This window comes from Zeus faber (assembly GCF_960531495.2).
Source record: "Zeus faber genome assembly, chromosome: 10".
NCBI lineage: Eukaryota > Metazoa > Chordata > Actinopteri > Zeiformes > Zeidae > Zeus > Zeus faber.
The window spans coordinates 27,923,232-27,950,387 of NC_137199.1; the positions used below are offsets into that span (position 1 = coordinate 27,923,232).

The window sequence follows — 27,156 nt, forward strand, 5'->3', positions numbered from 1 at the left end:
TGTTGTTGTGACGGTTTAGAAGAACACAGGGCAACTAATAGTTGATAGAAAAAGAAGAAATAGTCTGTTTTCATTTGGCAGGTTCCATTAAAAAAAAAAAGAAAAACTTAAAATCATCAAACCTTCAAGGCAATATAAAGACAGGTGAATATAGATGATCGACAGATGTTAGCTTTATAATAGAATAAACAGCAGAAGAACATTGATGCGGGAAACTATTAAGAGGGAATGAAATACTTAATATTTGGAAAAAGTGAACCTCAAATCCAATGGACAAGGAGATAGAACAGTGGGTCCTATAGATTGTGCAATTACCTGGGCCCTCCCCACTCTCCTGCAGCAGGAGCGACGTCATGGTCTCCCAGTCCCTGAGCTCGGAGCCCGCCACAGCCCATAGGCTGTCCACCAGGTACGCCCCATGCTCATGGAACTAGGGCAGGAGCGAAGGAACAGGCACAACAGGAGAGAGAGAGAGAGAAAAAAACAACAGCATGCATACTATAACCTTTGAACGAGCTACATGTATTGTAGAACTAGTAAGGTGGCAAGGGGCCTGTGACATTTGGTGCACGGCAGTTGCCGGGGTAATGTTAATCAAGCTTCGGTTCACCCTCAGGAGGCCCCGCTGCTGCAACCCTGCTCCATTATTTAAAATAAATGCACTACTTCGCTACTCAGAGGGAGAGGAGGCAGTTACTGTGTTTTCAACTTGATCGTTAAGCTTTGCTGGTCCTTTTGTTTGTTTTTATAATCTTCAGTCTCGCACAAAGCCCCTGTTCTGACTGTAAAATACGGATAAAAGCGCTGTCGCAAGTTCCGGAAGCTTACTAGGATGCAGCTTCCTTCCGCATCTACATGCTAGAAATCATCCCTGAAACTGACCCATTTAATTCCAACTCTACCATCTGAGTGCGTTTCTCGTTGTCTTTTGTTTTCATTTTATATATATTTTATGTAAATCACACTAGGCCTCCATGTGAATGATCTGAATGGAGGTTTGCCTTTGTCTTAATTAAGTGGCAACATGTTGATTTCGTTTCATACAAGTAGGAAACAAACGGAAAAAAAAATCATCATCACACACACACACACACACACACACACACACACACACACACACACACACACACACACACACACACACACACACACACACACACACACACACACACACACACACACACACACACACACACACAATTTGAGGCAGGAAAAAGGTACAAAGAGAGGACTTTTTACGTGGATGGGAAATCAAAGGATGTTAATAATTCTGAAACACTTTGGTGATGGAGACAGAGAGGAGGCAGGGAAGCGAATACCTCACTCTGGAGGAAGAAGGAGATAAGGATGCTTAAGAAGGCTGCCTTGGGCCTAACCACTTCTGTCTCCTGGTCAACACTGGACACCACAGTTTTCAGTCTTTGCCACACACACACACACACACACACACACACACACACACACACACACACACACACACACACACACACACACACACACACACACACACACACACACACACACACACACACACACACACACACACACACACACACGATGGGAGGATGAGTTTAATAAAAAAAAAAACATAAACATTTTATTTCATTGTGTAGGCCTGGGGTTCCCAAAAATATATACAGTTTGATATTAAAAGAATGATAATATAATATTTAAAAAACTGTATATAATGTAAAAAATACATAATTATAAAAAAATGGATCCAGATAAAACATTTATTAAACCTTTCTAGAGGGCAGATCTTACAACAAAAATAAAATGTACTTAATTGGTGAGGGTTAGTTTATATATGTTGTAAAAAAAAAAAAAAAAAAAAAAAAGTATCACCAACAAACGTATTTAACTTAATTTAGCTTCTGACCCCCTGCAATTCTTTCATGGACGCATCTTTGGAGGAGGCATTGGTTTCCTTTTGTCGACATTGTTTAAAAAGGAGGAGAGATCAATACATGGCTGGCACTTGTAAGTGTGTCACAATTCCTCCAGATAGGATGGGGAACTTTCAAGCGTCTTTTACATTGCCTTAATTGAGGGACACAGCGTACTTGTTGTAGAGGAAAGCGCCGGCGGCAGACGCCAGCCCTCTGTGGGAGGCGAACACTAGAGAATAGACACTGGCACACTCCTCTTCTCCAAGGCCCTCCTCTGTCCTCCTAGCACACAAACACACTCAACTACACGCACAAGTATGCCCCCCACCCCTGCGCAAAACAGGATGATGAAGTCACTTCTTAAAATCTGATTTAATATACTTTCTGTTCATCTAAGTATGGGTGCCTATAGCATAAAAAAAATTATCATCTGAGTCATCTCTATCTCTCTCTCTGAATCAAATAAATCTATCCTGAGGAATCCATAACTCACTCTATAATAGTTTAAATCCTGATGCTTCCTGGTGTTTAGAGTTAATCTCCTTGTGGGCCCTTTGGATGTTTGAGTCACACACACCCGACAACGGTAGTTCTTGAGGGTTGGGAAAGGTAGGTGTTTCTCTTGCTATAATACTTGTGCCCCTATACTTAAAAAGTAATACTTGCAGTTAACTAACCAGTAGCAGGATTGTTCTGAGTTGCACGTTGTTACAGGTACAATGCACTTTCTTTCCATTTTGGCTCCAAAAGTGCTCGGGCAGAAAAATGTGTGAACAAACTTTTATCACTGCCAGGAAATACGCACTGTGTGATTTTTTAATAGTTTCTAAATTTTGTGATTTCTGTGAATCAAATAAAAAAATATTTCACACTGATATTTGAAGGTCATAATGAAGTACAATACATTTGAACAGGTGACATATCAACCTAATTTAGTTTTAATAATGGGAAGATTGGCACTTATATTTGAAGATCATCAACAATGCTACAATTTTATTTAGGAGCCTGTGATGCTAAATCCATAAAAATACATTTTTTGGCACAACATGGCAGCAGACGATGACAGAGAAAGCCCATAAGACTCACTGCTGGACGAGAAACAGTAAATGGACCACTTCCAGAGCCACGTCTGGGTCCTTGTCTAGCACCATTTCCAGCATCCTCCCCTACACACACACACACACACACACACACACACACACACACACACACACACACACACACACACACACACACACACACACACACACACACACACACACACACACACACACACACACACACACACACACACACACACACACAGAGAGAGAGAGAGAGATTTTCCAATCATGGATGGAGAGATGATTAGCCATCAGTAATGACCGGATAAAGAGAGAAAAGACAGAAAGAAAAAGACAATTGACTGTATGATATTGGACAAAGAGGACAAAAAACAAGTGAGGAAGACAGAGACAACGACATTAAGGAAAAAAAAAGATACAAAAACAGAGATTAAAAGAAGAACATTAGACGCCTGAGAAGAAGGAAAACATACCGTCTGGGGAAAAGCTAGAACAAACCAGCAGCAATAGGAGAGAAGACTGCACGAGAGGGACGGAAGAAAGAAAGGGAAAAAGAGAAACAACTACACAAAATAAATGAAGGGGGGGGCTGGCCTGAGATAGAGAGATGAGTGGAGAGAAAATGTATAGGAGGAGGTATAGATGTCCAGTCTGCTGGGAGGCCTCACTTTGAATCTGCTGGTGAAAAGCTCCAGGCGCCCAGTGAGGTCCTTCTCCTCGTACAGACCCTGCAGCGCCTGCACGCAATGTAGGCGCACAGTGCTGTGCTGGGAGAGGGGACACACACACACACACACACACACACACACACACACACACACACACACACACACACACACACACACACACACACACACACACACACAAAGAACATGTTTTTGAAACTAAGCAGCTCCAGTTGGTTGGCATGGAAGCAGGGTATGAAAATCACAAGCAGCCACAGGCCAAATGCAGAATCCTCTTTCAACTGCTTTTCCATCCTACTAGCGATTCTGCATTTTACTCAAGTGATTTTCTATCCTGAAATTCATATTGCGGTTAAAAACAGCTGATGCATAGTGGGGTAATGATACAGAGCGTATCAGGGTCAGGGTTCTGTACGATACACCGTACTGGGTTGAGGGTTTGATGAAGGCACAATATTTTTAACAAAGTTTTTAGATGACTTTAGAGCTACTAGACTACCACCTGAGGCACTGACCCCAACTGCTTACAAATAAATATAATGTAATATAATGTAATATATTTTGCCATGCTGCAAGAAGCGGAGTTGCAACTCCCCGAAGTTGTTATCCCTTTGGCTAATTTAACAGCTTTTCATTTTCATTCCAATCTTCATTTTCCTACTGCTATCATAGAACTCTGGGGCTCGGTCATGTTTTTGTTGCACAAAATGTAATAATTTAATGATCATGGGGTATGTATTATTTATCATCTTTCAATTATATCCTATATTCCTGTTATTTTTTCTATTATTATTTTGTAGTCAAATGTATTATGTTAAGAACACATAACCTTACATTCTGAAAGACTTCAAGTTCTGTTATTTGGGGGAAAAAAAACAGTAGTTTTGATCTGATACCATATTTATCATTTGATTGTTGCCCAAGAAGATCAACCTCAGTTCTATACTTCAGAAGCAGAGATTCTGATTTATATGGATATCATGGAAAATTTTGATAATGAATTATTCCGTATTGCGATACCCCCACGGTGCCATCCCCATATTGAGGTTCAAAATGATGTAGGATTACATTATAACGTTGACTTTGGCTCCCCACCTTATCGTGCAGGGTCCACCCCAGGTACTTCAGGTAGCTGTCACTAAGGAAGTCTTCCGGGCTTTCCTTCAGCCAGAGGCCCAGCTCCTTAATGCACACTGCTCGGATCTCGGCCACATGATCGCGGTAGCGATGCACGAACATACCATGGAACACGCTACTGGCCAGAGAGGACAGTTCCTCCCTGTGTTCCTGCAGCTACACAGCAATCACAAATGAGGCTCAAGTCAAAGCAAAGCAACGGAGGAAATCCATCATATTTGAAAGAAATTAGATAAAGTTTTTCCAATTTCCAGTGATTCACTCTTGTAACCTTTTATTTCTTTTAACCTTTTCATGCAAAATTGAAATTGATTACAAATTCCTTGCTTTTAACCTATTTTTTAATGATAAAAGAAAACTGGTTAGCTTGTAAAATAGAAAAACATAGGAAGCTAGTTGGATCAAGGGTCAAACAACAATTTAATTGTTTGTTTGGCACCTGAAAAATCTTGGTTTTCAATTGTCTATCCCCTCACTATGTGTGCCAAAAGAAAATTTCAAGGCTCTCAGCAGTCTCATTGAAAAAGGGTCTCAGCAGTCTGTGAGACAAGTGGAAATTGAAATAAGAAGAAGAAGAAGAAGAAGAAGAAAAAAAAAAAAAAAAAAAGATTTCATTTTTCTGTGATTTGTTATGCACTTGTTGTTTTGGTTAGTGTGTGTGACCTCGGAGATGACGGCCTGCAGCTCCTCCAGTCTGTCAGTGGCTCTGTCCTGAACCTGCTTGCTGCTCTCCACATTGTAGCGGCGTTGGCTGGTATGCAGCTGGACGGACAGCACCACTGACACTTCCACCACTGCAGTCATCAGCTTCATGGCTAATAGGAGGAAATAGCATCAAAGACAAATACATTTCCAAGGAACCACACGGCACAAAAGAAGCTGTTTAGCTGGAGATTGATATGGGAAGTGAGAAATAACAGGAGCATTGTGTGCTGCAGAGATCATTTATTCATTCATCAATAAATTATCTTTTTTATTTCCTATTCAGAAGCTATTAGCTTATTTAACCAAGTTAAGATGTTATGTTGTGTAAAACAAATAAAAACCGAATAAAATTATTTATTTTATTATATTTATTTTTATTTATTTATTTACCTATTTTCAATTGAATACACTACAAAGACTAGATATTTAATGTTCAAATTTATAAACTTTATTTTTTTTTTGCAAACATTCATTCATTTTGAATTTGATGCCTGCAACACGTTCCAAAAAAGCTGAGACAGGGCCAACAAAAGACTGGGAAAGTTGAGGAATGCTCAAAAAACACCTGTTCCAAAGGTGAACAGGTTAAATGGAAACAGGTGAGTGTCATGATTGATAAAAGGAGCATCCCCAAAAGACTCAAGTCATTCACAAACAAGGATGGGGTGAGATTCACCACTTTGTGAACAACTGCATGAGCAAATATTCCAACAGTTTAAGAACAACGTTTCTCAACTTACAATTGCAAGGAATTTAGGGATTCCATCATCTACAGTCCATAATATCATCAACAGATTCAGAGAATCTGGGGAAGTCTCTGCATGTAAGCGGCGAGGCCGAAAACCAACATTGAATGCCTGTGACCTTCCATCCCTGAGGTGGCACTGTCATTCTGTAAAGGATATTAGCACGTGGGCTCAGGAACACTTTGGAAAACCATCGTCAGTTCACACAGTTCGTCGCTACGTCTACAAGTGCAAGTTAAAACTCCACCATGCAAAGCCAAAGCCATATATCAACAACACCCAGAAACGCCGCCGGCTTCTCTGGGCCCGAGCTCATCTGAGATGGACCGACGCAAAGTGGAAAAGTGTGCTGTGGTCTGACGAGTCCACATTTCAATTTGTTTTTGGAAATCATGGACTTGGTGTCCTCCGGGCCCAAGAGGAAAAGGACCTTCCAGATTGTTATCAGCGCAGAGTTCAAAAGCCGGCATCTGTGATGGTATGGGGGTGTGTTAGTGCCCAATGGGTAACTTGCACATCTGTGAAGGCGCCATTAAGGCTGAAAGGTACATACAGGTTTTGGAGCAACAGATGCTGCCATTCAAGCAAAGTCTTTTTCAGGGACGTCCCTGTTATTTCAGCAAGACAATGCCGAGCCACATTCTGCATGTGTTACAACAGCATGGCTTCGTAAAAGTGTGTGGGTACTAGACTGGCCTGCCTGTGTGGCCCATTATGAAGAACAAAATACAACAACGTCGTACATCAAGTAAGAATGGGAAAGAATTCCACCCACAAAGCTTCAACAATTAGTGTCCTCAGTTCCGAAAAGCTTATTGAGTGTTGTTAAAAGGAAAGGTGATGTAACACAGTGGTAAACATGACCCTGTCCCAGCTTTTTTGGAACGTGTTGCAGGCATCAAATTCAAAATGCAAAAAAAATAAGTTTATCAGTTTGAACATTAAATATCTTGTCATTGAAGTGTATTCAATTGAATATAAGTTGAAAAGGATTTGCAAATCATTGTATTCTGTTTTTATTTACATTTTAAACAGTGTCCCAACGTCATTGGAATTGGGGTTTGTAACTATAAAGGAAGGAATCTCTGTTCTCTGTCCGTTCAATCTCTGTCTGTATGTCCTTCGATTATCTCGACAACCGTTCATCCGATCTACTACCCACAGACGTGCAGCGTCGAATTTGATGCTATTTGGACAAGCGACACGTGTACTATTAATAAACTTTGAAAAGACCAAGTTAACAGTGAGCCACTCAGCGGGGCAGGCTTCCGGGCTCTGCTGCTCAGCTCTGTGCAGCAGCGGGATGGGGCTTCAGGGCTTCGACTGAGTCACTTATGTTATATATACAGTGGGGCAAAAAAGTATTTAGTCAGCCACCAATTGTGCAAGTTCTCCCACTTAAAAAGATGAGAGAGGCCTGTTATTTTCATCATAGGTATACCTCAACTATGAGAGACAAAATGAGAAAAAAAATCCAGAAAATCACATTGTCTGATTTTTAAAGAATTTATTTGCAAATTATGGTGGTAAATAAGTATTTGGTCAATAACAAAAGTTCATCTCAATACTTTGTTATATACCCTTTGTTTGCAATGACAGAGGTCAAACGTTTTCTGTAAGTCTTCACAAGGTTTTCACACACTGTTGCTGGTATCTTGGCCCATTCCTCCATGCAGATCTCCTCTAGAGCAGTGATGTTTTGGGGCTGTCGCTAGGCAACAGGGACTTTCAACTCGCTCCAAAGATTTTCTATGGGGTTGAGATCTGGAGACTGGCTAGGCCACTCCAAGACCTTGAAATGCTTCTTACAAAGCCACTCCTTCGTTGCCCGGGCGGTGTGTTTGGGATCATTGTCATGCTGAAAGACCCAGCCACGTTTCATCTTCGATACCTTGCTGATGGAAGGAGGTTTTCACTCAAAATCTCACGATACATGGCCCCATTCATTCTTTCCTTTACACGGATCAGTCGTCCTGGTCCCTTTGCAGAAAAACAGCCACAAAGCATGATGTTTCCACCCCCATGCTTCACAGTAGGTATCGTGTTCTTTGGATGCAACTCAGCTTTCTTTCTCCTCCAAACACAAGAAGTTGAGTTTTTACCAAAAAGTTCTATTTCTGGTTTCATCTGACCATATAACATTCTCCCAATCCTCTTCTGGATCATACAAATGCTCTCTAGCAAACTTCAGACGGGCCTGGACATGTACTGGCTTAAGCAGGGGGACATGTATGGCACTGCAGGATTTGAGTCCCTGGCGGCGTAGTGTGTTACTGATGGTAGCCTTTGTTACTTTGGTCCCAGCTCTCTGCAGGTCATTCACTAGGTCCCCCTGTGTGGTTCTGGGATGTTTGCTCACCGTTCCTGTGATTATTTTGACCCCACGGGGTGAGATCTTGCGTGGAGCCCCAGATCGAAGGAGGTTATCAGTGGTCTTGTATGTCTTCCATTTTCTAATAATTGCTCCCACAGTTGATTTCTTCACAACAAGCTGCTTACCTATTGCAGATTCAGTCTTCCCAGCCTGGTGCAGGTCTACAATTTTGTTTCTGGTGTCCTTTGACAGCTCTTTGGTCTTGGCCATAGTGGAGTTTGGAGTGTGACTGTTTGAGGTTGTGGACAGGTGTCTTTTATACTGATAACGAGTTCAAACAGGCGCCATTAATACAGGTAACGAGTGGAGGACAGAGGAGCCTCTTAAAGAAAAAGTTACAGGTCTGTGAAAGCCAGAAATCTTGCTTGTTTGTAGGTGACCAAATACTTATTTTACCGAGGAATTTACCAATTAATTCATTAAAAATCCTACAATGTGATTTCCTGGATTATTTCCCCCCATTCTGTCTCTCATGGTCGAAGTGTACCTATGATGAAAATTACAGGCCTCTCTCATCTTTTTAAGTGGGAGAACTTGCACAATTGGTGGCTGACTAAATACTTTTTTGCCCCACTGTATATAGTCAATACTGTATATAACCAGTTTATCCAAAAGCACGACCTAGATGTGTTTTTTCCACTGTGAGAAAGAGTGGATTTCCCCGGTGTTTCTCACCGCTAGTCACTGCGAATTTCACGAGTGAAACTTGTACATGCAGCAGTTTAAGTCAGAGTGTGAAGTTGTTTGGATGAGCGAACAGGCATGTTTTCAAAGGGCACTACACTTGTTTTTTTTAATTAAAATGCCCTTGAGCCACCTCATCTAAACACCCAGTGTGACATTCATTCTCTTTGGATCAGTTTGTTCAGTCTCTTAGTGTCACTCGACTTAATGCCGCTTCCCCAGTACACGGACCAGAGCACCAGCCATGGACTGACTGGTGAAGGATTTACAGAAGGACCTGCGTCTCCAAAGGACACACTCTGAAGGACATGAGCCTCCTCAGAATCTAATTCAGAAGCTCTTGGCTTGTGTTTTTGTAAATGCGATATAAAAAAATAAAAATAAAAAAAGAATGTGCCTAAACTACAGGGAATATTGTTTAACCACACTCAGAATTAAAGGTGAACTGCCTTATGCAACTGCAATGTTACGTTTTGCAACATTGCATATCTCTTATAATGCCATGCACATTATAGAAAATATGATAATGTGAATAAAGATGGATGTGTGTGTATGTGTTAACCTCCGACTCACCCAGAAGGGTGCTGGTGTGCCGGAAGGCTCTGACCTGGGAGTCAGAGAGTCCGGTGAGCAGAGCCAGCACAGAGGAGAAGAGATACTCGTCGTACAGGAGGCTGAACTGACAGGAGCGCACCAAAGAGCTCATAAACTCACACAGGGCCTCCCTGAAACGTTTCCACTGGAGGCCCGGGGAGCACAGAGGGTAGTTTGCAGAATCCTGGGCATTGAAGACAATAAATAACAAGGAAGAAATAAATAAAAAATGGGCTGGTTCTGTATGTGTAGCTTTAATGTAATCGTCATCGTGCTGCAGAGCTTGGAGCAGTCCGAAAAAAGAAAATCAATTAACATTTACATTTAGTCATTTAGCAGACGCTTTTATTCAAAGCGACTTACAAGGGAGAATAACATTCAAGCTACATTGCGACAGAGACATTAGTGTAACAATAAATACTGCTAAGTAGTGCTAAGTAATTGTAGGTTAAGAGAGGATAAGGGAATTAAGGAATTAAACAAATACATCTACGGTTTTGTTTGGAGAGACGAGGATTGGATTGCGCATCGCGAACCATAGTAGGGCTGAGTATTGTTTAAAAAATGACGATACCAGTACCAATACCCTAAAAGTGATACCGATATCAATAGAGTACTTCATTCGATAATTTTTTTCTACTATACCCATCATGTAAAATGGAACCAAGCAACATGTGAAAGGAAGCAGAAGTTGCTTAAAATGCCACCACTCCTATTACATAACTGTACAATGAAGGATCTGGGCGGTTTTAATTAAAAAAAAAAAAAAAAAAAAAAAAAAGCCAGTACAGGAGGAATGATTACAGCGAGGAAAACTTCCTCATTGTGTGGTGGATCAAGGGGGCGGGGCCAAGCCGCTGCTGCAGACAGGCGGTGCAGGCTCCCATCCCAGGGACGCTCAGCTGCTGGGGACCAGCCTAATCAGCGGAGGGACTCCACTGATTCACCTGATCCCAAACACAGGAAGGGATAATTGTGCGTGTGTCCCCGCAGTAGGGATCTGCGTGCAGCTGAGTCCGCCTGAGAGACAGATCGGACATGGACAGCGGGAGATCAAGGAAGTGGGGATCCATCGGGACTATTTATATATATTGGCCTGCGAGCCCTGAGTTCCCTTTTCGGCCCACCGTCATTTAAAAAGGACTGCTAATAAACACGCCAACTGGCGCTGTTTCGCCTCCGCCTGCCTCCTCTTCCTCATTCCCTGGCCCTGAGTCAGAATACACCTTCACAAGTGGCACCTGAGCAGGGACATGGAGCAGCACGAGGCAGAATCCCGGACGCCCACCCCCCCTGGAACAGATGGTGGCGGCCCTCGTCACAATGCAGTAGCAACAAGCCCTGCAGTTGGCGAGGGCCCGCGAGTGGGACCAGGGGGCGCGCCGGGAAAACCAGCAGGCAATACAGATCCTCCTCCGGGAACACACCAGACCCGGCGAGGAACAACCGATGGGCCCCCCCGTCCCCCCGCTACAGAAGATGACGGGGGCGGATGATTCTGAGGCATTCCTCCCCAACTTTGAACAAATGGCCGAGGCGGCCTGGATGGACAGACTGCGAGCAGGCATGGCGGCTCGTTCCCCTCCTCACAGGAGAAGCCCAGCTGGCAGCGCATGCCCTACCGCTGGAGCAGCAGACGAGCTACGCTGTCGTCCGGAGGACGGTGATGGAACGAGTCGGGAGGACACATGAGGGCCACCGCCTGCGCCTCCGGACACTTCGTTATGATACCGCGGGATGGCCGTTCCTGTACACCCAGCAACTCCTGCAGGCGGCCCAGCGGTGGCTCAGACCGGACGAGCACTCCCCGCACCAGGTCGTCGAGGTGGTGACCACCGAACAATTCGTGAACAATCTCCCGCTCTCCGTGTCTTTTAGGCCGACTCGCCCGCAGGCCGATCCCTACAGCGGGGGGCCACACACAGACACAATTATCCCTTCCTGTGTTTGGGATCAGGCGAATCAGCAGAGTCTCTCCGCTGATTCGGCTGATCCCCAGCAGCTGAGCGGCCCCGGGGAGGGAGCCTGCATCGCCAGTCTGCAGCGGTGGCTTGGCCCCGCCCCCTTGGTCCACCACACACTGTTCATATGGACACCTGTGAAAAATTGTGAATCTATATAACGTAATGTAATGTGGCAAATGCGGTCTCCCCGTCCCAGAAGTGCCGGATTTATTATTTGCAAGTAAAGTATTTACATAAAAAAACATCCAGTTTTTACAAAATGAAGTCCCATAGCAATGTAAAGCAATGGGGAGACCTGCGTCCCGACAATAGGAACGCACGTTTTGTTTTTGGAACAGTACAGAGTAAGTACAGCCCCTTAACTCAGTTGTGTTTGTGTGTAGGAAACAAACGAAAATAAATAGATCTAAAATTTAAGGTGCCCTTCTTATCAGGCGCTTTTAAATTAATGGGTGTCGAGGTAGCGGATTGTCAGGGCAAAATATATATAGTATATATAATATATAGTTTCAGAACACAGTAAACTGCACTCACAATTAAGTTTCAATTCTCCGATTTTTCCTGGCAGATTAAAAAAACAAAAAACAAAAAAAAAAAACCCTGTCGGTCATAAATGTCAATCGCGAACGATGAAGTAGATCACGGATGGACGATTTAATTGTAAATCGGCCTAAGCCGGCCTGAGCCTTTAACAGACGGTTGTAGCTACTACTGTGAGCCAATCGCACGTCACATTAAATCGAAAAAACGCTTGCGGTGATTGGTTGGCTTGTAGCTGCTGCGGAAGTGGGCCAATCACACGCCGCATTAAATCGAAGAGGGCTTGCTGTGATTGCCTGTAAGCAAAACCATACAAATCGTTTTTTCTAGATCTGGTTACAAAAAGGATCGAATGCAGGTATCTTTGCCTGGAGAAGTTTCGATACAACTTGGTATTGGATTATTTGGGTTGATACCTTAGTTATTGAGTACCAATACTAGGCATTGAGTACCAATACCCAGCCCTAACAGCCAAGCTCACAAAAGACTGACTGGGTTGTATTATTTCAGTTTGTGTGTTAGTAGGCCCATCAGAGATCCAAATGTATGTAAACAAGCACTGAAAATTTTAGTTTTGCATAATAGGTCCCCTTTAACAAATAACACATCACCACCATAAGTTCAAAATTTCACCTCCTCATTTGGCGAAAAGTGACCAGTGATTATCTAAGCTGGCACCCCCACTCACTATGACATAAAGCAATTTCTTCCCACCCAGTCTGCTGAGTGAGTCAGCTATCGATCATTCTTTTCCAGAGTAGACGGAGAAGACAAATCCTCCAGATTATGTATAAAGGCTTTCTACTTTAACTTTTACTTGTCAAGATTAATGCTAGCTAGGCTTGGGCAGATTTACAATTAAATCGTTAATCGACTCCATCAATCGACAATCAATTTATTATATTTGTTTAATCCGCCAGGAAAAATCTGAGCATTGAAACGTGTAAGTGCAGTTTAACTTGTTCCTAAACTGCAGTGGAGAGGTAGAGGGAGAGAGGTCACTCTCGCCCTCGCCGCTCAGAGCTGTCGGGTAACCACTTGTGAATGGATCCCACTTCCCCGCTCTATATGCAAATTTTGTGATTATAATAGAGCAATATATAATCTCATAGAGAGATTTTGATTTGTTTTATTTCCATAGTTTCTTACTTCTGTGGAAAATGAAAAACATAAGCCTAACTCAGAAAATTGGGGCAGAGGTTTGATTCTTTTTTTATTTATTTCTCCTCCGGACAGCAGTACACCATGCACGGGCGGTGCCTGTGTTTTTATTTTAGATTTATTTATTTTGTTTCATACAAGTAGGAAACAAACAGAAAAAAAAACGTCATCTCACACACACACACACACACACACACACACACACACACACACACACACACACACACACACACACACACACACACACACACACACACACACACACACACACACACACACACACACACACCACCATGTTAAGGGACTGTCCCGTTTCGTCCCCAAAAAAGCGGTGCATCTCCCTGTTTCTTTCCGTTGCTATGGGACTTAATTTAGTAAAACCTGGAATACTTTACTTGTAAATAAAAAATCTTGCACTTCTGTAATGAGGAGACCACAGGGCTGGACGATACGGCTAATAATGTTATCACGATATTTTTTTTATATTGATCTATGTCGATGATAATCACATATATATTTAATAAATAGTAATGCTCAATTTACAGTTTTAAGTGTATTCTCATGGCTTTACATGACTGAACACTGAACAAATAAAAAATATATTTTTTAACAGAAAACAAGATAAATAAAATGAATAATACATGAATATATATTATATAAGGGGGGATGGTAGCTCAGGAGGTAGAGCTGGTCGTCTAGTAATCCAAAGGTCGCTGGTTCGATCCCAGGCTCCTCCTGCTAGCATGCTGTAGTGTCCTTGAGCAAGACACTTAACCCCTAATTGCTCCTGATGGCTGCTTCCGTCGGTGTTTGAATAATTGTAAGTCGCTTTGGATAAAAGCGTCTGCTAAATGACTTAATGTAATGTAATATAAATTTAAATATATAATATAATTATGCTTGTGGTCTTGCCGAATCTGCGCTGTGATTATATGCGGGGACGTTTGGAGCGGACCGAGGGACACTTTCCGACCACGTCGCCCAGACGTCACTGAAAATTGTGGATTCTGTCTTTAATTGTTTTCCTTTTGCGGGGATGGGGCCCGTGCAGGGCTCTGGTTGGGAGGAGGGCGAGTTGGGGTTTAAGTTGGTATTTGAGGAAGACCTGCCGCAGCCATAGAGAGAGTGGAGGAAGCCCCGGCGCACCTGGACCCCAACACCTGTCAGGTGATTGGCTGTTCAGGTCATATGGTTGTTTCTCTGTTTTATGATTGGCTGTTCATGTCACATGGTTGTTTCTCTGCTGTACAATTGGCTGTTCATGTCATGTCTTTGTGTGTAGAGGAAAACAGACTCAAAAAATTATCGAAAATAAATCGTATAAATTTATAACCGTTATTGTGGAATATTTTCTCGTGAAAATTATCTGGACCGTTTTATCGCCCAGTCCTAGGAACAGTATTTGCCACATTACATCACTGCTACGCGCCATTCCCGTTGAAATCAATAGGTGATCGCTGCCCCCCAGTAATTGTCAATTGGAATTTTCAATGATGTTGCTAATGTGTGATGTTCAATTACCAACCCCAAATTTTCTGTTTGGCGATCTTTAGTACTATAGTAGTAGGAGACTCTTAACAATAACTTATCAGTGTCAACTTTTTTTCATGCATCTATATCACATACATTAGAAAATGAGACCATCTGCAATAAGATATCCACTCTAGATAATGGCTCCAAATACTTGCCACTGGGTCAGATTACCCCACAAAATGCAATTAATTAATTTACAGCATATGAATCACTCCAACACTACAGATACTGCTTTGAACTAAAACAAGTGTTTCTCCCACCTCATTGAATTCCTTGGTCAGTGTTCTGATGATATCAGCATTCTTCATGTTGTCAAACATCTCTCTGGTCACCACTCCTAGACAACAAAAGCAGGAAAAGCTACTAAGTTAGTGAAATGTTCTTTATATTGTTAAAGGAAAATTCCACTTAAGTTCGCTCCTCTGCTAGCTACAGATTAAAAGGTCTGAACCAGCTCAAAAATGTGAGAACTCTAGATATGTAGTCCTGAAGTCCAGCACATGATCTATCTTTATGATCAACCATAGAGTACGGAGGAACGATAATGTAGTGGAGCACTATGCTACCTAGCTAGAAAGATAAGCCAACTAACTTCTAGCTCCTTTTTAGTCCGCAAATTAGGAAGAATTCGAGCTAGAACTATGTACATAATTTTGGCGTATAACTCTACATTAACCTCTACTGAGGAGAGAAAACTCAATAAAAAAAACATCCAATATCTATTTATTTCATATTTTTACTTTAACTAATATGATAAATGTACATATGTCTAAATACCAGAATTTGGTTCTTCACAGGTTACTATATAGTTGCAATTTTGTACAGTATTATGCTTTCACCAGACGGGAAATAAAAGCAGCCTAGCCTTGTCTTGTAAGCATATACTAAAAGATCAATCAGAGAGTATGGATCAATTCCCCTGCTGAAACAAGAAGATAATCCCCTGAACTTTGACCTCTTTGTGCCCATTTCATCTCCTGGTGTCATTTGAGGCCCCTGACCTTTGCATCCGCAGCACTGAACAATGAAGTTGACGAGCACAAGAAGCCCCGCCTTTTGGTCTTGCTTGTAGCTGTCCAGCCAATCATCCACCACAGTCTGAAGATTGACAGGAGCACAGCAGCCAATGACAAATTGAAATCCCATCTTGTTGTGGATGGTGGTTATTTGGTGGGCTTGTCTTGGTGGGCTCTTTAAGCCCTTTCTCTGCTACAGCAGAAATAGTCTCCGGGTCCTGCCTTTATTACTTTGAGTATCAGACATTTGCCCCTTGTCGCTCCCCTAACTTCTAGTCAAATCCATTTAAAGTCAAAGCGCTTTTGCATCATCACTTCCGTCAGCCATGACACTGCTAGCAATAAAATAATATCCGGGCTGAGAATTGGGCTTTTTCTGATGCACATTTGTTATGATTAAAAAGGATTTTAAAATAAAATGTTTTATTGAAAATGGTAGTTATGTGTCATATTGAAGTGTCATATTAAAACAACTTAAGTCATCTAGAATTGTTCACAAAATTGTTTGTGTGCAGTGTAGTTCTTTGCCAGCAGGTGCAGGGAGTTGAGACATGGCTTGAACACAATCACCACCTGCATTGTTGTGTAACTGTAACCACAGCTCCTTTTCTATCTCCCACCAATTATATTCTGTTCTATTGTCAAACAGGCCGTCTTCCCATTTAATTTTACACAGAATAAAGGAGAGAAACAGTGCATGAGAGCTCAACAATGGTTGGAGGGATGTGTGCTGTCAATCATTGACTATTGGACCCAATGGAAACACTCCCTCCCCTCTACGCATCAAAGGCAACTGTAGGGTCACATCAGTCAGCTTGTGACAGCACATGATAATCACACTCATTGTCAGCTCTTAGAGCCTCATTTCCTCTCTCATTACTCATCCTTTCTTCTTCCTTCACGAGTCCATCCCAACCCCCAACATCATACAAACCTTTAAAAAAAAAAAAAAATTTTTTAAAAGAAAGAAAGTCAAAATGTGGAAAAAAATAAATACAAAGAATTAAAATGAATAAATACATAAATAAATAAAACACTTCTCTATAGACTGGTAGCTTACAACTGTGGCAGTCTTTCCGGAGCAGATGGCTTCGTAGATTTCCCTTGCACTGATAACCTGGTTGCCGGGGTTCTCCCTCCTCACTGGCCTAGGAGAGGCCTCTCTGGGCGTCAGGGTGGGCTGCAGCTCGGTGGAATGTCCCAGAGGGCTGCAACTGGGGCTGGATGTGGTATAAGCTGCAGCATTACACCTTGGTCTCTTGGGTGGCTTAGGGTCAAAATGAAATGAGAGGGCATCTCCATAAGGGATTTGTGGCAAACCGGTGTAGCAGTCTGAATAACTGATATAGCAAGTGACAAGTTGTTGACTGTCGATAAATCAAATTATTTTCAATCAAATTTAAAAAAAAAAAAAATCTGGTGGCTCCAATTCAATTTAACACTTAATACCAACATTCATTGACTGTGACTGTCTAATTGTGTGTCTGAGTATTGTGCTGTCCACATTGCATTTTCTATTGTCGCTGACGGCCACTGCCTTCAGTGTCATAATGGATTATTTTCCCGATTACATAAACTAGAAATACATGTGATGTGCATATTTACCACAAGGCCAGGCACTGACGCTGCACGTTTTCTCTGCTTTGCAGAAATAATCTGCGCCTCGAAGTTGCTGCCAGTGTCTGACGCACTTTCCTCCTCCTCATAGCTGATTGGCAGGAATGAAATGATAGGGAATCAGCATTGTATTTAAGGAGATAGACCGATAGATACTTTATCCATCCACAGAGGGAAATTTCGATGTTACAGCACCTTGCATCAATAGGCAATGAGAATAAAGTAATAAGAATATTTTGAAAAGGCAAAATGTGCGAGTGCTGAGAAATAGCAATAGAAATATTTAATTAAAAGGTGCGGTTTGTAGAATTGAGTGGCTTCTAGCGGAACGTACTTGGCAGAAAAGTATTATAATATTCATAAGCATGTGTTAACTTGTGTATAATCCCATGGAAAGAGGGAGAGGGTCCTCATCTACGGCGCCCATCATGTTGCACCACCATGTCTCTGCAGTAGCTCAGAACGGACAAACCAAACCGGCTTTAGAGAGGCCCTTTCGTTGTTGTTTTTCTTTGTTTTGGGGTTTTTGTTTTTTTTACGAGTTTCGCTGCCACCGTAGCTTCACTTACACACTTGGAATGGGAGGACGAGGGGAGGGGTATTCATCTGGCTGCGATCGACAACCTCACCGCTGGAGGCCACTAGATTCTACACACTGCACCTTTAACTACTGCACGAAATTGGCCTAAACGCAAGCCATTATTAAAGAACAAACCTCTGTTGCAGTTTATCGTTTAAATAACCAAGACTAGCGCAATGACAAATCAAGTATTTATTTGTTTATTTCAGTTTTTAAGTGAACCTTACATGTCGGAATCTGATTTAGAACTCGATGACATTTTCGTGGCGGAGAGGACGGGTTTTGATTCGGATCTCGGCCGACGGGTCGAGCGTCACTGCTTCCCAGCAGACTGTGGCAGAGGAAGGCAACACACTAGTACGCAGCAATTACTAGTGACAGTAACACAACTCAGAAACGGAGAAAGTACAAATTCAAACGGATTCATAAGTAGCCCCCAGCGTTGGCTTGCCAGTGAACGCGTTCACACTTAGCTTAAGGTGCACTTTCCATGCGCCTCAACGCTCCGGCGGCTAGCTCTAAACGGGTGGTAACTTGCCTGCGCGCAGATATCCACCCCCAAAAAAAACCATTAGAATACGAGTCTGAATGAAAGTAACATTCTCACCTGCTTTGAAAGGAACCAACGAGCCTGACGCACCTTTCAGTGAAATTCCCGCTGGAAGTTGCCTTCAACACTTGCGTTAAGGAACTCTCGCACCTGATTGGTCAGTTCAAGTATTGAACGATTCTGATTGGTCCTAGTGTTGGCGCAACACCATCCTCCTGTATCTACGCAGAATGTACGTTTTTTTTGTGTCCACGCACCTACAGGTGGGAATAGTACTCATATAATATATATATATATATATATATATATATATATATATATATATATATATATATATATATATATAAATAACCTACACGTAAGTAATGATGATAATAACATAACAATAATAATTGCAAACAAGCATTGAGCAATCATTATTTATCAGGCTTAAAACGCACTGGGTTGCATTCCTTGTCAAAATACCCATAGCTCAGGTGAATAACCACCAAGGTGCACCAAACACCACCAAAGCCCAGATTGAAGAACTAACAGTGTTGCTTTTTTAAAACACCATTTTTTATTTTTTTTTATCTTTATTGGGGGTAAATGTGGAATGGGTGCGTTTAATGTATACGTGCGGCCGTGGGAGGTCTGCCACAAAAAAAAAGAAAAAAGTCTAAATGCATTTCATTAATGCATGCAGAAGTTGCCTTAAGTAGTAACATTCTTAATTACTATCGTATGATGTCCATGAAGCCTGAAATATCCAATATGTGACTATTTTGCACACTGTTTGAAAAATGTAAAAAATTAATGCAAAGGCGTGCTTCAGTTTGAGAAACCCATGGTTTTAGAGTAAAGTGAATTTATTTTCTCAAACATAAATCGGTTCCACGATTTAAGGCATGTTTTTAAATTGATCCAATGACTCCAGTCTGATATATATATATATTTTTAAACACATTTTTGTATTTACTCGTGTATTTATTTGTATTAAACGAGATATTTATTCTCGGTGTATCACGCTGTCTTATCTGGGCTGGGCTGGGCTGGGCTTCCTGTTATTTTGAATTTAGGACCCTGGGGTGCGCCTCCTGCCCCCTCCACCTAGGCACCTCACCCTCCTCAGCCGGTTGGTCCATCCAATGCTGCACGGTCCATTGTTCTGGCTGATAGGCTGCAGCGAGACGGGATTGCCCCATTCATTCATTCATTCATTAATGCTGCCTCGCATCCATCTACAACACCCCCGATAATACCACCATGCATCGGCCGGAGAAGCAGGGGGAGGATGCGTCTCAGTTTGCCGCACTTGGAAAATAAGCGCACGTCGTGAGATTTGGGAATTTAATGTCTTACAGGATCACTTTTGAGTGCTCCAAGACCCTAATCCTCCAACCCTAGGCTTATCCTAGAACAACAACAGCCCCCACCCCCCCTTGTCTTTTTGGACATGAAGATGGATCGCAGAGCGTCTCCCTCTCTCCGCGCGTCCCCGCTGGTCCTGCTCTGCGTGGCCGCTGTCCTGCCACGGACCTTCGGCCCCGTGTCTGCGGGGAAGAGCTGCGCCGACACCCGGCATGTGTACTCGGAAAAGGGCTACAGCACCAACACCGCTCCGCTCACACAGATCTCAGGTAACACAGTTTATTTTTGTTGTGGCAAAGACCTTTCAATTTATTTGTATATATATATATATATTAAAAAAAAAAACTATCTTAGTATTGCCAGACACAACTGCATGGTATTTACCTGGGTTGGGACCTCAGACAGATTGTCTGGCACTGTGCGGTTCAATGGGATGCTTACTGGATGAACAAATTGGCCACACCGGTGCAACAAAGAACCTCGCCCCTAATTAGTGTTTGCCATGTAGTCTAGTCTACTGTCAGGTCCTCTCCACTGGTGCTTTTGTCTGGATCTGACCAAATCTGCTGATATGGAGGGTGTCTGGATTCACTGTACAGAAACTGCACACTTAATTCTGACAATAGAGATAGATATGAAGATGATTTGAAACAAAAAAAAACGTGTGTGACAAGAGGCGGGCAAAGGACACTAGGCTACACAGTTTCTCTATCCTGGGTACAGTAGAAATTGTGGAGAACCCAGCTATGTTGAAAAGTGAAACGCATCAAACAGTCACATTGGTTCTGCATTCAAACCCGTGAAAAGTGGCGGTCTGGGTCGTTTGTAAAGGACATGTGTTTACAGTTTGAGAGATATTTGTCAAGTCTGTGGGCTGGATCACTGAGTATTGTGTTTGTCTGTTCGAGGCAGGCTCGTGCAGAACCACGGCGCTGCTTTATTCCGTGGGGTGTTTGAAGTACAATATTGATTGAGTGTGTGTGTGTGTGTGTGTGTGTGTGTGTGTGTGTGATCTGCTGAGTCTTGGCTCACTCTCCCGTGGGCAAGGGGAGCAGATGGCCAGGAGAACGAGGGGTGCGGAGAGGCAGTTTAGAAATGGAAATGGAGGGATGAGAAACCGCTAATAACGAGACACAGAGAGAACAAAAGAGGAAGAGAGAGGGAATCACAGAGGGTGGAGTTGGGGTTTGGAATTTTGGCTATTAACACACACTGCTTATTGCCGGAATAAAACATAATTGTACATATTTTGGAGCTGCAACCACCCCCCACCCACCCACCTAGTTTGCTGTGTGTGTGTGTGTGTGTCTGTCTGTGTTTGTATTTCTAGGTGTTGTTTGCATATCATTACCTCTGACATATCAGAGCCCAACCTGACTTGACAAAGAAAGACGCTGATCTGAATTATTCATGCAGGAAATTATAATTTTCTACTCGCAGCTTATCTTTGAGAAGGATTATCTACAACAGTGGCATGAGCTTATGATGGGATTGGCCTAAAGTCATTATCTTATTATCTAGGACGGACGCGCGCGCGCACACACACACACACACACACACACACACGGATTTATTCTCTGCTGGGGTATCATACTCTACAGGCCGTAGCAAAATGATTCACCACATCATATTACAAGTGACGCTGCCATGATTTACAGTTGTCGCTTTACCTCCCATCGGTGCAGGTGAGCACCTGCGGCTCTGTCCCCAGGACTACACCTGCTGCTCCAGCCAGATGGAGGAGACTCTGTCCCTCCAGAGCGAGCGGGACTTCATGAAAGCCATCGAGGACACCAGCCAGTTCCTCTTGACCACCTTCACCCAGCGGCACCGCAAGTTTGACGGTGAGGAGCGGCCTCGAGCAGCGTGCGCTTCCTAAAACGCCGCGTACCGCAGTGTTGTTCAGTGTGCAGTGTTAGTGGCCGTAGGGGAAGTGCAAGGTGTCTCACCCCCCCCTCCCTCCTCCTTCAACTCATTTTACCACATCCACGCATGTATGAGTGAAAGCTCCCTCCACTTCTTCGGTGTCCTCCTCATTATGTAACCTAAGTGAAACCGTGTCTCCTATAATAAATAAAAAAAATAATTACAATAAAAATAAAAAAACACCTGACCAACTGACATCAAACGGAGTATATATCGTTGCTGTGATTTGCTGATAGACAGGATCTTATATAACTGCATCACAATACTAAACCGAGACGTACGGGATCGCCCACGTAATATGAAAATAAACCTGGCTGTGAAAATTAGAGAAGGAGCCAGAAGAAGAGGTGGGCAGCTGTGTCTGGTTCTAATAAGTGTCCTTCCTCCATCTCCCTCCCTCCCCCAGAGTTCTTCAGGGAGCTCATCGACTTGTCGGAAAAGTCCATGAACCAGATGTTCACCAAGACGTACGGCCGGCTCTTCACCCAGAACGCACATGTCTTCCAGGAACTCTTTGTGGAGCTCCGCAGATATTATTCTGGTTCGTCGAGGGGATCTTTATTTGTATTTGTTTGTTTGTTTTTTTTTTATTTTTTTTTTATTCGATTTTATTTGTTACATTTCTCGGACAGCGTGTTTTTTTTTTTTTGTTGTTTTTGTTTGTTTGTTTTTTGTTTGTGTGTGTTGATAGCCCCCCCCCCCCCCCCGCGCGTCGGTGCGGAACAATAACAGGCCTGCGGACCACACCGCAAGAGCGCTTCCTGGCGGGAACGGCGACCGCTAATCCGCTGCTCAAATCGGTTAAATCACAAGCAGCGTGGCGTCGGGTTGCACCTCGGGGGGGGGGGGGGGGGTAGTAGATAAAACCTCATTTCCTTCTATCGCGCGTGGATGTGTTACGCTTCCTGTTCCGTCCCCAGGGGGCAGCGTGAGCCTCGCGGAGGTGCTGTCGGAGTTCTGGTCCAGGCTGGTGGAGCGCGTCTTCTCCCTGGTGAACCCCCAGTACCAGTTCAGCGAGGACTACCTGGAGTGCGTCAGCAAGCACGCCGAGCAGCTGCAGCCCTTCGGGGACATGCCCCGCAAGCTGCGCGTTCAGGTGCGTGCCCTGTGGTCCAATGAGGGGGGTGTCCGGCCGAGGCCGAGGTGACCAAGAACACTAGAAAACGACCGGGGCGCCGGCACCGGTGGTTTTCTAGTGTTCTCTAATTCTGTCATGTTTTTTTTTTTTTTTTTTTTTTTTAAGTGATCCCCAGCAACTAAGGGTGCCATGCCCGAAAAGTGCTCAGGCGCCTGCGTTGCGTTTCCTGTTTTTTTTTTTTGCAAGGTGCAATGTCAATTCAGTACAGGAAGGGAGCTTCGGACATCCCTAAGGTCTCATTTATATGATGTAAGTTGCGTTTCTCTTGTGATTCGGACAACCAGGTGTCCAGGGCGTTCATCGCAGCCAGAGTGCTCTCCCAGGGCCTGGCCACCGGTCGTGACATCGTCAACAAAGCGGCCAAGGTCATTCATTTTTATTTTACTATTGTCTTTCGCAACTTACGATTAGCCTCGACGCACCAATTAAGGCGGGAGCGGATGAAAATTCAGCCAGCGGATAAAAACCCCTCGACCCTCCTCCTCCCTCCTCCTCCTTGCAGCTGAGCGCGGGCTCGGAGTGTGTGCGCGCCCTGATGCGCCAGTGGTACTGCCCGCTGTGCCGGGGCGCGGCGTCCCTGCGGCCGTGCCACTCCCTGTGCCTCAACGTGATGAAGGGCTGCCTCGCCAACCAGGCCGACCTGGACACCGAGTGGAACAACTTCATTGGTGAGTGATGGGGACGCGCGCGCACACACACCCTTTTAGAGCCTCTCTCCCACACTTCATCCTACTTCCACCCGCCCTAACGAAATGCCCAGTCATTAAACATTGATGCTTGTCTCCTCCTTTACACTTCATCCGTCTTCCCATGTTGCTTTGCCCTTTCATCCAACCCCCTCATTTACTCTTCTCCCTGCGCCCGTCCTCCTCCCTTTCATTGCCGACGCCGTTATTGATGTGCCCAAGCCCGCTGCACCCCAAAGTAACGTACGTTTCTAATGTGCTCGGCCCTCCCGCCCCTCTCACGGCGTGGCGTCGGGCGGAGTGGTCTTGCTTTTACTTTGTTGTTTCAAGCCACCTACGAAAGCACAGTTTCAGAGGTTTGCATTGATATGAAGCCGCGCTGCCGTTACTTACTCACCGTCCGCTCTCAGACGCCTTGTATCAGGTGTCGGAGAAGCTGGAGGGGCCGTTCAACATGGAGCTGGCGGCTGAATCCATATCTGTGAAGGTGTCGGAAGCCATCATGCACATGCAGGAGAACAGCGTCAGCATTTCCACAAAGGTTAGTGTCATAGTCCTGTTTGAAACAAGGAGCTATGTAAAGAATCTATAAATATTGTAAGAATGGCAATAAAAGCTTTAGACATAGTAGGGAGAACTTATGAATTATAGAATATCTGCTATAGCAATTCAAATTTTTTGGGGGGCGGGGGTCAACTACACTGGATTTACCATGAGATAAGCAGACGTGGCATTTACTTCTAAAGATGTTTCCAAAAAGGCGTTTCCCTAATTACTCCGGTGTATCTCCATCGCCCTCGTCCGAGACTTTGGTTCCTACTTTTGGTCACTTCGTTGTTCAGGTGTTCCAAGGATGCGGGAGCCCCAGGCCGGTCCAGGGACGGTCCAAGCGATCCCCCAAGGAGCCGGGGGGGAACAGGAAGCCCTTCCGCACCTACAGCCCCGAGGAGAAACCCACCACCGCTGCCGGCACCAACCTGGATAGACTGGTGAGGTTCGGGAGGACGGAGAATCAAAAGAAAGAGCTGACAGTCTGCGTTCAATCGCTGTTCAGTGCGTGCGGAAGGAGCTGTCTGTGACAGTTCGGTGAACGTTAGACGGTTTCGTGGGCGAGTTTCTCAGCTGTACGTGTCAGCGAAGGCGGTTGTCGCCGCGTTTTAATACTCTGTCTGAGAAGAAAAACACCAACAAGAAAAGAGTCCAAAGCTCCCTAAGAGCGATCCCCATGGGTTGGGGGAGAGAGGATCGTGGAGTCAAAGGATAAAAAGAGGGTGTGGGTGAGACATTTCAGGAGGGGGAGGTAAAAAAGAAAAGTCTCTATTGAGACCTTGCTGCTGTCGTGAGGCGTTTGAGTAACTGACGTAACGCTTCATAAATATTCAGAAACACTTGCAGAGCAAAGACTCAAATGTCGAAACTTATTGAGAGAGATGTTGCAGCAGACAGGAGACGCATTGGAAACACAGCAGCAAAAGGGAGATTAAATGGGTAGAGGATTTTTTATTTTTTTGCCTATTCCAAACATATGGATATACATATCTGTTTTTTTACAAAGCAACAGAAGACTTGCTCAAGGAGTGATTCTGTAGTCGTCCATCCGTATGCTCCCCCTCCCGCCGCTCCAAGCCTTGAATGAGCCGTGAGTCACGGCCGCTCTCCTTCCGCCCCCGTTCAGGTTAGCGAGCTGAAGGAGCGACTGCGGCCCATGCGCGGCTTCTGGGTGTCCCTCCCACACACCATCTGCAATGACGAGAAGATGGCGGCCGACGTCACCAACGAGGAGCGCTGCTGGAACGGCCAGACCCGAGGAAGGTGCATCTGAGAAGCAATGGAGAGGAGGGGCGCCCGTGGGAGGGAGTCTTAGGGGCGCAGCACACGGAGAGGGATTATTCTGTTGTCTCCCGTTACTATTCATTCGTTGGGTCCGGCCTTCTTGTGTAATTGGACTTTGTGCTCGCCCAGGTACCTCCCGGACGTGACTGGGGACGGGCTGGTGAGCCAGATCAACAACCCCGAGGTGGAGGTGGACATCGCCAGGCCGGACGTCCGGACCCGACAGCTCATCATGGAGCTGCGGGTCATCACCAACAAACTCAGGCACGCCCAGACCGGACAGGACACAGATTTCGTGGACAGTCAGTACCGCTCCCTTTCCCTCCATCCCCTAGCTCTGAGAGATTGTCTTCTGCTTTTACAATGAATTGTGTCATTTTTGTCCCTATTTCAGGTGAGGAGGGAAGTGGCTCCGGGGGTGGAGACGGAGGAGAGAGGTACAGCGATGATTGGCCAGGCTACGGGCCTTATTCCCCGCCTTACAACAAGGCGCCACGCAACCCCGCCTCCAGCCCCGTAAAACCCCCTCGTGTTCGAGAAAGAAACGGCTCCAAGTGGAACAGGAACAATGGACGAACCAGATCAGCAGCCGCCCGGCTTTCGTTCTCCCTGGTATTCATGTGGTCTCTGTCTGTTACGCTCACCGTTGCTCCCCTGTGGAGATAGCCGCTCACTGCAGAGCGGAGGGCGTCAAAATGAGAGAAAGTCTGAGGGAGATGTTGGTACTTTCAAAGTCTTAAGCACACTTTGCCCGGAAAAATTATACATTTGGTTTCACCAGCAAAAAAAATAAATGGACAAAAAGACAAGCTGCACAGCAAATAAAATGTTAAAAGGGAAAGCAATAATAAGTTTGGCACAATGTTCACAGCACAAGGTAATATTTACACAACATTGGCCTTGCCCCAATGGTATTTTTTTTTCTTACCATTTAAACCACTAGTGTGGGCACTGCCAGATGTAAAATTAGATGATTCCAGAAAATGAGGTAACATTATTTGTAAAATTAATTAAGTAGAGCAGGCGATGATGTAAGTAGTTCATTTTTCATGGTTCGAATGCATTGAATTGAATTCAAGTGCTGTCTGCTTCACGACATGAAAATTCAGTTTCCATCATTTCAGCTGATCCCGATTAAGCCCAAGGACAAAAACACTCATTTTGCAGATGGTGGATTTAAATGGATTTACAATGGAACTTTTGAAGTGATGAGGCCTTTTTACTAACAGTAGGTTTACTATTTACCAATCTTCTGGAATGTACTATAAGGAGGTATTCGTTTTGGATTTACATGTTTGCTGTTTACGGTTAAGCGATGTATCGATGCCTTTCATTTATTGCTGATTTTATAATGTTCAATTGTATTTATTGTTATATTGCTTT

At 44.1% G+C, this 27,156-nt stretch overlaps 2 protein-coding genes across 2 annotated transcripts in view; one reads left to right on the top strand and one right to left on the bottom strand.

Annotated features, from left to right (window-relative positions):
* Nucleotides 1-20,032, bottom strand: part of stag3 (STAG3 cohesin complex component) — a gene marked incomplete at both ends in the record, with an annotated part of 33,838 nt that extends 13,806 nt beyond the window's left edge. The window contains 12 exons of the mRNA XM_080008241.1: nucleotides 316-430; nucleotides 1,320-1,388; nucleotides 2,057-2,171; nucleotides 2,976-3,055; nucleotides 3,622-3,720; nucleotides 4,735-4,932; nucleotides 5,440-5,591; nucleotides 9,859-10,063; nucleotides 15,338-15,414; nucleotides 16,079-16,175; nucleotides 17,154-17,360; nucleotides 19,943-20,032. Coding sequence (XP_079864367.1) covers nucleotides 316-430; nucleotides 1,320-1,388; nucleotides 2,057-2,171; nucleotides 2,976-3,055; nucleotides 3,622-3,720; nucleotides 4,735-4,932; nucleotides 5,440-5,591; nucleotides 9,859-10,063; nucleotides 15,338-15,414; nucleotides 16,079-16,175; nucleotides 17,154-17,360; nucleotides 19,943-20,032 — 1,504 coding nt within the window. The remainder of the gene's footprint in view (nucleotides 1-315; nucleotides 431-1,319; nucleotides 1,389-2,056; nucleotides 2,172-2,975; nucleotides 3,056-3,621; nucleotides 3,721-4,734; nucleotides 4,933-5,439; nucleotides 5,592-9,858; nucleotides 10,064-15,337; nucleotides 15,415-16,078; nucleotides 16,176-17,153; nucleotides 17,361-19,942) is intronic.
* Nucleotides 20,033-20,275: 243 nt separating this feature from the next.
* On the top strand, nucleotides 20,276-26,439 carry gpc2 (glypican 2; the record flags this gene model as incomplete). The annotated part of the gene is made up of 11 exons (XM_080008242.1): nucleotides 20,276-20,459; nucleotides 21,876-22,034; nucleotides 22,523-22,657; nucleotides 23,037-23,212; nucleotides 23,539-23,619; nucleotides 23,757-23,922; nucleotides 24,351-24,481; nucleotides 24,783-24,929; nucleotides 25,616-25,752; nucleotides 25,903-26,075; nucleotides 26,168-26,439. The coding sequence occupies 11 exons, from the start codon at nucleotides 20,276-20,278 to the stop codon at nucleotides 26,437-26,439; spliced, it is 1,761 nt and encodes a 586-aa protein (XP_079864368.1).
* Nucleotides 26,440-27,156: the final 717 nt, after the last annotated feature.